Source organism: Alosa pseudoharengus, unplaced genomic scaffold (assembly GCF_046254945.1).
Source record: "Alosa pseudoharengus isolate Yale_2024_CS ecotype anadromous, Long Island Sound unplaced genomic scaffold, YU_APseudo_1.1 YU_APseudo_1.1_scf_2, whole genome shotgun sequence".
Lineage (NCBI taxonomy): Eukaryota > Metazoa > Chordata > Actinopteri > Clupeiformes > Clupeidae > Alosa > Alosa pseudoharengus.
In genome coordinates this window covers 31,219,840-31,230,753 of record NW_027468663.1, presented here as the reverse complement: position 1 = coordinate 31,230,753, position 10,914 = coordinate 31,219,840, and the positions used below count along the sequence as shown (strand labels likewise).

Here is a 10,914-nt window from a genome sequence, read left to right as displayed (position 1 = left end):
AAGAAATCAAAAAAGGAAAGGATGGGAAATGAGAGACAGTAAGGAAAGAAGCAAAACATGAACATGAAATACAAAATGGCCCCTTTTTGACAAGCCTTGTCCCAGTCCCATTGTGTCAATGCCTGAGCACGTCTCCTGCGTTGGGATGGCCCTGGTCCTCCGACAGCCGTGCACATCTCCACCCCCACATACATGCGGCGTGATGAAGTGAGATTATCTGGTTCATTGAGTGTTGCACAGCCTTCGGCTAAGGCAGTCTTATTTATATCTCCCTGAAGAAGTGCCTTTCCACAGAATAAACGCCTTTGTTTACTTGTCTGTGTGTGCGTGCTGTCGGTCATGAATGCACGACACATCCGCTCGTATCAAAGGAACAGATGGGTTCATTGTTTGGAATCAATTGTCAACATGGTCATGTGATGTGGTTTTCATACAAAGTGGTGACCAATGGCATTTCTTTTGCTTATATAAGTCACGTAATGTGTTTAGGATGGTACATTTATTCTGAGGTGACTAGTAGTAGTAACAGTATATTGTATCTTGGAGGGACATTAACTTTTAATGTCACAGTCACTTAGACTTAGAAAATACATATGATAATAATGTCTATATGATGTGCAATTCCTTTTATACTCAATGGATCATCAATGTCATCATTTCACCATTCACTCACCATCCATACATGGAGGCCAATGCTGACCCTAACCCAAAGAAGTTCCTGGTGTCCTTCCAGCACGTTCCTATGTTCCTGAAAGAAAAGCAGGTTGCCTGTCTGTCATCTGCTTCGACTGAACTCTGATCTATTAATCACAAGCACCTCTCCAATGGCTGCCTGTCTCATTCTTTAAAAAGTATGTCATTCAAATGAGTCAATCTAAACCTGTCACACTTTGGGAAATCCCAGATGGCCAGCTATCCCCTGAAGCAAAGAACGTTCCATCAATTTCCAGCCCTTCCGTCGAAAACACACACGCACCCATAATACAAAGACACACAACCCATAAAAGATGTGTGGCGAACTTCTTTGAGGGCAATCAAATATCTTTTAACAATGTTCTTATCTATATGAGTGAGTGTCCTGCTTTGAGAAATTCTAAACCTGACCTAAAAAAAAGACCACATGTTTTTTTTTTTCTGATCTGAAGGCCCTAAGCCCTTCCCCAGACCATTAGAGAAAGCTATCAGAGCGAATGCCTTTGAGGGAGAAGTCTGCATAATGTGCTCACTGACTGTTAGAAATGGCGGTTCGGTTAAAAAGCAGGCAAAACCAAATCAGCCCGGCTATTTATTCCTCTGCCATATCCCCTTTCTTCACCACACAAAAAGACACTACTGAAGATGTCACTCTCCTCTCCTCTCCTCTCACACATCCTAGCTCACAGCAGCTTCGTATGCTTCACTAACACTTATGCTTCGTATGCTTCACTAACACTTATGCTTCGTATGCTTCACTAACACTTATGCTTCGTATGCTTCACTAACACTGATCTGTATGAGAAGGCATGTGGCATTTGATATAGAGGGGAGAGGCCACCAAATCCCCAATCCCCACAGGGCTGTCACCAGATCCGTGCTAACATGCCCATGTGCCCCGTATCGAATTGGCTCCTAAATGCCCCTGGAAAATAATCCCTAGTGTTTGGGATTAGCCTACGAGGAAGAGGAGGAAGCTATTACTATTCAGCCAGCATAGCAGAGACTGCTTTTAATAATTTCTAGTATGTGTGTGTATGGAATGTGTATGTGTGTGTGTGTGTGTATGTGTGTGTGTGGACATAGATAGATAGATAGATAGATAGATAGATAGATAGATAGATACTTTATTGATCCCCAAGGGGAAATTCAAGGATACAGACATCACACACAACATGCACTTACAGCAGAAATGGTAAATATAAATATAAACATATAACAAAACTCCACTGTACAATAGTAGTTGGACAGTAGAAGATAAGATAAACTAACAAAACTAAATACTAAATATACTATATAAATTAAATAAAAAAATCCACAGTGTGCTTGAGGGTGATCAAGCATGAGACGCTTGCAGTGACAGGGCCTGGACTGGCCTGTAGTTCTGTGTGCATGGTAAGGTGCTCAAGAGAGTGAGTGTCATGGTGAAGGTGCAAAAAGTAGTCCAACAGTAGTCCAACAGTGCAATAATAAGGTCTAGAGACCAGCATAAATAATATGGACAGATAAGAGAGTAAAGTATAATGTAGACAAGGTAATATAAAAAGCTATGTGCAAGGATAGGTTGAGGTAATAGGGTTACAGACATTCAGTATTGTAGCAGAAGCCATTGGCCATGTGTGCTAATATAGCATGAAAAACAGTGTAGCAGTAAAACAGTAGTAAAAACATTAGGCTGTGGACAGTAGTAAAACAGTAGTAAAACAGTAGTGGGCAGTCAGTACTCAAACATGGAGAGGGTGGAGAGGCAGACAGACTATGCAGAGAAGTCTATCTCTCCTCTTCCCTATAGTGAAGCATTGAACAGTTCAATGGCCCCAGAGACATGGTCTTTACATGGGAACCTGATCTGCATTGCTATGATTCAGTGCCTTGCCGCTGCTCAATTTTGTGAGACTTCAGCTGCAGAGGCTGTTATATTTTTTCATATACGTGCTATATTAACTGCATGCTTCATATTCATTAAGGTTGTGCTTCAGATTGCTTTCATCACCGTGTAATTCTGATATAAATGCAATGTAATGAAGGGAAGGCTTCAAAGCCATAGCACTCTCTGTTCTTAGAACAACAGTAGTACAAATGCAGAGAAGGGGCCATTTGTTTTGTGCCTAGTTTTGTATTTAATATATGGAGCGAACCTCCTCATATGCAAAATGCGTTGTTCACTCTGAATAAAATAGAGTAAAGTAAAAAGTGTGCGGTAGTGTTCTTATTGCTATTTACAGTTTTATTTCCAATTTCTAACACACTAAAATGACATGCATAGCACAATTATTTAAACTGACACACACAGGGCACACACTTCTTCTCAAGTCTCCAAAAGGCTAAACACATTTTCTGCTTTACACACATTTTGCAATTAAAAATGCTACTGAATTCACTGAACACGGATCTCTGCATAAGACACAACCGTCTGACATAAAGTCACATGTTTGCCATTTCAAAACACTGCCATTCAAAATGACACTTCATGGCCTACTTCAATTGGCCTATGTGCATACATTGCACAAAAAAAAAAGTTTCAACAGCATGTGTGTGTATCTGCAAATGTTTCTGTGCATGTAAACAATCTGAAGAATTTTCTACAATTTGAACTATTTTAGTATTATGGCAAAGCATACTAAAGATGAGTGTGCTTTTGATTATGCCCAACAGCGTGTAGTTGGCTAGACAAAAATCTGGTAATATGAATGAAGTGTGTGCCATGTGGTAGCCTACAAAAGTTTGATTTTGATAATGCTATATGTAGTTTTGGTTGCAGTGCTTCATTTTGCAGGATATATGAGGTATTTAGCTGTTTTGGTGTGTGGTTTTGTGAATTGTGTGTGAATTTTGTTAAAACCAGCTTAGTTTGCAAATGGTGTTTTAGCAATTGGAAAAAAACTGTAAGTTTGTTCCTGCAATCTAACTGCACCTAACCAGGCTGCGCATGGACGCTGGGTTGATTTGGAATGTATGTAGAGGTTGTCATAAAATTGAGATTAGGCCTAATTATACATATCAATATACTCTGGCAAAGCTTATTAGTTTGTGGTATAAGGCTTGTTACTGTAATATTCAGCACTGTGACATCAGCAATGTACAACCAAAGTGCTAACAAACTGTTCATAAATGAAAGGGCATTCAAGGTCATCAACAAAGTGGTTAAGGGCTGTTTCATACATGCAAGCTACATAGATGCAAATACATTAAGCTATGCAAGGGAGGGTTTGGCGTAACAAATTCGTAACAAATGTATTGTCCACATTTTTCTAAGGTGTGACGAGTACATGGTGTCCTCGTCAGCTTGTGGCGTCCTCGTCAGCTTGGCCTGCTCATCTGCACCTCTAATTGATTATTTGATTGTCAGGACACCTGGTGTCTAGGGTGTCTTTAAAAGGCACCCTGATGCATTGTGGGTTAGAGAGCGGGCGTAACTTTATCATTATCTAACACATTATCATATTTTTATTATATAATATTAGCATATTTCTTGAATTTCCCCTTGGGGATCAATAAAGTACAGCGGGGAAAATAAGTATTGAACACGTCAATATTTTTTTCAGTAAGTATACTTCCAGAGAGGCTATTCGAATGAAATTTTCACCGGACATTAGTATTAACTTAGGTAATCCACACATATATCCAAAAAATCCAAACATTAATGTCTAAAAGTAGAGTTATGAGTAAAAACATGGAATGGCACAGGGAAAAAGTATTGAACACGCTAAGAAAAATCAGTACACAAAGGCCAGAAATGGCAAGGAACAAACTGGAATCTATAAGTATTTAAGAGAAATTATCCCTCCTATCTGTGCAAATTTATATAAACTAGGTTAGTACATACTGGTGGGCTATAAAAAGGTTTTTTGTTACCAAGGTGTCACACAAGAAACATTTTATAATGGGTAAAAGTCAGAGCCGGACAGTAACGGAGTACATTTACTTGAGTACAGTACTTGAGTACAATTTTGAGGGATCTGTACTTTACTCGAGTATCATTTTTAGGGAGTACTCATGACTTTACTCAAGTACATTTGAGAGGCAAATATTGTACTCTTTACTCCACTACATTTCTATCCATAACTGTGAGTACCCGTTACTTCTTCTAAAAAAAAAGGAAAAAAGAAAAATCTCGGAAACCCTCAATTTGTTGTTTCCCTCTCAAACGTGATTGGATTGTGCAGGCGCCACTGATTGGGACAGCCTATCAACAATCACCTTCAGCTTTCCGCCAAAGTCAACTCCATGGTCAGATTTAGATAAGAGACGAAACCATGGACGAAACAATGGATGAAGACACAGCAGGTCCATACTGTCCAACCTGTCCATCCAACCTGTGGCACCACCTCGCCAGACTTAGACTATTTCAATTTTCTGAACAAGTTAATGATAGTTTTTGCTTCAAGTGTTTCAATTACAAAATAGTATTTTGTATTTGAAACACGTATTTTAAATACATGTATTAGAAATACTGCCCATCCCTGCTCCAGTCCATGTAGGACGTTTCTGTACATAAATGTAAGCACTGTGGCAGTAGTAATGCGATATTTAGAAAATGTAGGCTACTCTTGTACTCTTGATACTCAAGTACTTTTAAAACAAGTACTTCAGTACTTTTACTTAAGTAGACATCTGACTGTTGTACTTTTACTTGTACCTGAGTAAAATTTAGCAAAGGGTATCTGTTGCAAAGTACCTTATTGTTGCAAAACATATCAATGGAACTGGTTAAAGATGCACTTCAAAACTTCTGAATCATCCAGCAAACAGTATTGGAGCCATTATCTGCAAGTGAAAGGAACATCACTGCATCAACAACTGGCCATGCACAGGATCTCCTTGCAAGATTTCTGACCAGGAAGTCAGAAGGATAGTCAGAAGAGTAGCCCAAGATCCAAGGAACACTCAGAGAAAGCTCCAGAAAGACTTGGAGGCAGCAGGTACAATTGTTACAGAGAAAATCATAGGTAATGCACTCCACCGCCATGGCCTCTATGAACGCTCATCCAGCATGATTCTATTGCTGAAGAAAAACATGTCAAACCTCGTTGAAAGTTTGCTACACAACATTTGGACAATCCTATGAAATACTGAGAGAATGTATTCTGGTCTGGTGAGAGCAAAATTGAACTTTTCGGATGTCATACTACACACCATATTTGGAGAAGAAATGGCACTGTGCATCACCCTAAAAATACTATACCAAAATGAGGTTTGGAGGTGGTGGTGGGCTGTTTGTCATCTCATGGTAATAGCATACTTTATACAGTTGAAGGAATGATGAATGGAGTAATTTTGTTCTTTACATCCACCAGGATGATGAGGATGAGACATGGCTAGACCTTCCAGCAGGACAATGATCCAAACCATTCAGCAAAGGAAACACTCAATTGGTTTCAGAGAAAGGAAATCAAGGCCCTGACTTCAATCCAATTGAACAGTTTTGGAAGTTAACTAAAGATCAGGACTCACATGAGGGACCCCTGGAATCTTCAATATTAAAGGACTATCTGTTTAAAAGAATGGGCCAAAATCACACCAGAATACTGTGACTGATTAGTTTTCGTCATACAGGAAATGCCTTGAAGCTGTCATTACGAATAAAGGCTTTTCCACAAGTTTAAAAAAAAAATTCAGCAGGCGTGTTCAATACTTTTTTCCTGTGTCATTCCACTTTATTACACATAACTCTACCTATGGACTTTAATGTTTGGATTTTTTTATATGGGTGGATTATCTAAGTTAATTGTAATATCTGGTGGAAATTTCATGCAAATTAGCCTGACGTTGTCATACTCAAATTCTAGTCAGAATATGAGTCTGATACTGCTCCATTGGGATGTAATTATGGGGCGTGTTTCAACCGATACAGGGGGGGATGCCTCTGCACTCAATTGGATAGACCTAACCAATCAGAGCAACAAAATAGCTTACCGTGAGGTGTAGGAAGAAAACACACGAACCATCCTTCTGCTCCTATATCCCCTCTGTTTTTAAAAATAATTCTGTTGTGATATGCTAAACAGCTGGGAAAGGCTGTTGCAAATCCCCCGAACAGATGGTCAATCAGAGATTTCAAACGAACGAGGGAACATGTCGCAATGCAACAGCGCTGTTTTCCCTTGATGAAAGTGAAACCACCAGTTTTCCCACATCTCAACTTTGGCCAAAGTTTTCAGAAATAATCGTTTTCAGTGATACAAACTCATTAAATAATATGAATTTTCCATATGGGGTCTTAAAAGCCATGTATCCTTCTAGCCACAGCGTTTTTGTTTCAAACATAAGCCTAAGCGTGCACAGATGACGTGATAGACCAGGCGCTGTTGCTCACCTGTCCATCATCGTAAAGCCTGATTTGATTGGTCCGCCCGATTTAGGGCTTGCATACTTCCACCACAATGGAGCAATGCCAGACCGAACTTCCCGTGGGGCGGTACTAAGTTCGGAATGGCACCCAGGCTATGCAAATAGCCTCATTGGAAGTACTTACTGAAAAAAATGTTGACGTGTATACTTAGAATTTATATACTGTAATAATTATTTTCCCCGCTGTATCTATCTATCTATCTATCTATCTATCTATCTATCTATCTATCTATCTTATCAACATAAACTTGTGTAAATTATGAGAGGGCTCTTCAATTTGTGCATGTGCCTTACAGCTGCATAGTTTGCATAGACTAATGGTCCTAAATGACTAGAAGTTTGCATTTACAAAATATATTACAACTCAGGTTTGACATTGCAATGACTTTAAACGGACCAACCTCAACCAGTGCTAAATAGTTTTATTGTTTCTGGACAAGTTAATGAGATGATCTCATCTGATGACCCGCTCATTACTGAATATTTCCATCATATTACTCTCTGGACCATCTCTGCAAATTCTCAACCCACCACCCTCTCAACCACAACCTCTTCTGAAGATGTTAACTATGTTCATATCATTCCTGTGAGTGTTTCCGAGAGTCTGTAATCATGGGCCCTTTTTATGAATACTTGAAACTAACCTAATTGACGAGGACTGGGCCCACGGATGCCAAGTCCATTTGGCAGTGTTTGGATTAATGTGTAAATGTTGGAGTCCAGATGGGCTCTGCTGCGCCTGGTATCCACAGTGCTAATCATCCATCATCATGTGGGCAATGCTCTCTGCGCAATTAGCTACAAAGGAGGGACGTGTCCCCTGATGTCTCCGCTGGACATTTGCCTTTAACGTTTCTAGTGCGGTTGGAGTATGTGTGTGTGCGTGTGCGTGTGTGTGTGTGTGTGTGTGTGTGTGTGTGTGTGTGTGTGTGTGTGTGTGTGTGTATGTAGGGGATGGAGTACATGACTAAAGGGGATCCGGGGACACGTCTGTCCTCCCAGCCTCCCTTTGATCAGTACATGTTGGACAGAGCAAATTATACACCAGAGAGACATCGCTGAGCACCAATCCAGCAACATCCCCATCCAATTTGTTGACCCCGCAATTTAATTGGATGCTGTACCGCTAATGAAATGGCCATTTGAGTTAAGACAAGGGAATCCAATAGCCCATGCAGTGCACCTGTGCACCCGTGACCTGCGTCTGCCTGTCAGTCTGTCAGTCTACAGCAGCAGCATATAAAGATATCTGGATATTAATGGGTCATTACAAAGTCTGATTTTATGTGTGTGCCCCAGCGACATCAAAAATGCATGAGTTGGATTTACACAAAGGAGGTGGCATTAGTTAGCTTCCAGTTATTTTTCTACATGCATTATTTAGATATGTTATAAAAACACAAATTACACGATAAATGTAATGAGACGGTTTTGTTCGTTTGTCTGACACACACATAATCCCACGTGTGTGTGTGTGTGTGAGAGAGAGAGAGAGAGAGAGAGAGAGAGAGAGAGAGAAGGGAGACTCTCTGTGTTTGTGTGTGTGTGTGAGAGAGAGAGAGAGAGAGAGAGAGAGAGAGAGAGAGAGAGAGAGAGAGAGAGAGAGAAGGGAGACTCTCTGTGTTTGTGTGTGTGTGTGTGTGTGCATGTATGTGTATGTATGTGTGTGTGAGTGACATTGAGAGGCAGAGGTAGGCAAGGACAGAGAGAGCACGCTGCCTCGAGTGTCACCCTGAGCTCCCATGAATGAATCTGTTTGTACTTGTAAAATCATGGCGGCGCAGTGTAGTGGCGGCAGCCTCCCAGACAGCCGGCAGCAGCTCAGAGTGTGCAGACAGGCCGGTAACATGAGCAGCCCGCCGGCCATCAACTATTTACACCCGCACCTGCTGAAGAGGGCTCAGTTGCCATAATGAGTTCCCCTACTTTATAAATGATACAGATACACACTCCTATGAGGTGCCGGGTGGGGTGGGGGGGGTGGATGAAAGAGAGAGAGTGTGTGTGTGTGGAGGAGATATGGGCTGTCTGGATTGTGTGACTGAGTTGGATTTGTTTCTCCAGGCAAGCTTGGAGACACTGTGAGATGATGGGCGCAGACCAAATGCCGCCTTCAAGGAAGAAAATAAAAAACACCAACAGCAATAAAAAAAAAGGCCTGCCTGCCAGCCTACAATTTGGAGAACATTATTTGAATGCTTTTCTTTCACGATGGTTTAAAACATTATGTGGTTCGTGCTATGCATTGAGAATAACTTACATATAGCTACAATTACATGTCAGCAGGCTCACATGCACACATGCTGGCAATTTAATGAAGCGCTGTCACCGTGTGGCTAATTATGCATGTTCCCAGCACATAGGAGACTAACACAGCACACAGCCACCTGTTATATGGATTTCAATGCAAAGTGCAAAATATCACACTTTGAAGTTTGTTCATAAACTGATTTGAAAGATTTCCAGGTAGTGAGAAAACTAGAATAGCTTGACGCCAATTTCTGAGTTCATGGTGAAAAATAAGCCGAGATCAAGGAAACTAAGACCTAATGAAGTTCCTTTCTTGTTTCTTAAAGGAGAATGTGCTAAAAATCTTGTTTGACTTGAAAATGACAGACTTATAGATGGAAAGGCTGGGTTGGTGGTGATGGTGGAGTGGGGTTGGTGGTTGAGAACATGAGGCTGAAGGAGGAGAAAAGACACTTCACTGAGGCCAATGGCGCAAAACAAACAGTTCAGCATCCACAGCATTAAATAGCAGATGTAGCATTCTGAACTTACTGGCAAAACAACAAATAAAAGCTAGTAAGTGTATAGTGCTGGCTTACATTCACACACTACACTAGTGAATGAGTTGTCTGTTTCATGGGGCTTCAGTAACAGCAGGCGTTTGAGAGTGTTACTTCACACACCTTAAACCAGAGGCCACTTTTAGTTACTATGGAAACACAATTAAAACAGCCAATGCCTTGTGTCTGATGATAGCCGATGTACCTTAACTTTAGTCTCAACACAAATAGCTTATTAATTGCAAAGATCTGTCATACCCATTACACAAAACACAATAAGAAAATATCATATTAAGGCTTATCTGTGCAGTAGAGTCACTAATTTAAGACATGAGCAGAAAACTGACCATCCATACCCTCAATACTTCACTACCTCCCCGAAGCCCCAACGCTGAGTACCTGTAGGCCATGCCTGTCTGTGATGAAACTGTGTCTTGGAGGGACTGTCCGAGGACCAGTGCGGACTCTTCCCTGCACTTCAGCTCCCTGGACAAAGCTGGCCTGAGTCCCCCAGGCAGCCTCCACGTGGCGGGGCATGTCCGAGCGGTGGACTTCTGCTGTCCTTGGAGGGGGGGGGGCAGGGGCCCTCTCTCGCCCCTCTGGCCTCCTCTCCGTCTGGGTAAGGGGAGGTCACTGCACACTGCCTTGTACACGTGCATGGCTAATGGGATGACTACCTTTGACACAGCCTCGGTCAGGGGCACAATTCTAGTGTATGCTTCACTGTCTATGCTGAACTCTATGTGATCCATGGATGTCCTAACTGCCTGGGAATATACTGTACACAGCAAATACAGAAAGTGTCCCCGTCATCCACCCACCATTGTCCCATCATTCTTGGCAGCACAGTGGGATTCCAGAAAGCTTTATCTCAGCAGCCAGAGGATTTTGGGATTGGAACGCTCCTGATTGGAATGTGATGCCAAATCCTGCCATTCATCTGTCATTCTTATACACGTCCTGGCACCTCTCAGGGTTCTTGCTCTCTTTCTTTCTTTCTTTCTTTCTTTCTTTTTCTCTCTCTCTCTCCTTCTGGCTGTGTGCATGCATATGTGGCTCTCCCTGTCCAAAAACTTCAAAA

At 41.5% G+C, this 10,914-nt stretch overlaps 1 protein-coding gene across 1 annotated transcript in view; it reads right to left on the bottom strand.

Moving 5' to 3' along the window:
• kcnab1b (potassium voltage-gated channel subfamily A regulatory beta subunit 1b) overlaps positions 1-10,492 on the bottom strand; it is a 39,314-nt gene extending 28,822 nt beyond the window's left edge. Inside the window, exon 1 of the mRNA XM_076295924.1 lies at positions 10,233-10,492. Within this exon, the coding sequence (XP_076152039.1) occupies positions 10,233-10,492 (260 nt within the window). The remainder of the gene's footprint in view (positions 1-10,232) is intronic.
• Between the last annotated feature and the right edge of the window lie 422 nt (positions 10,493-10,914).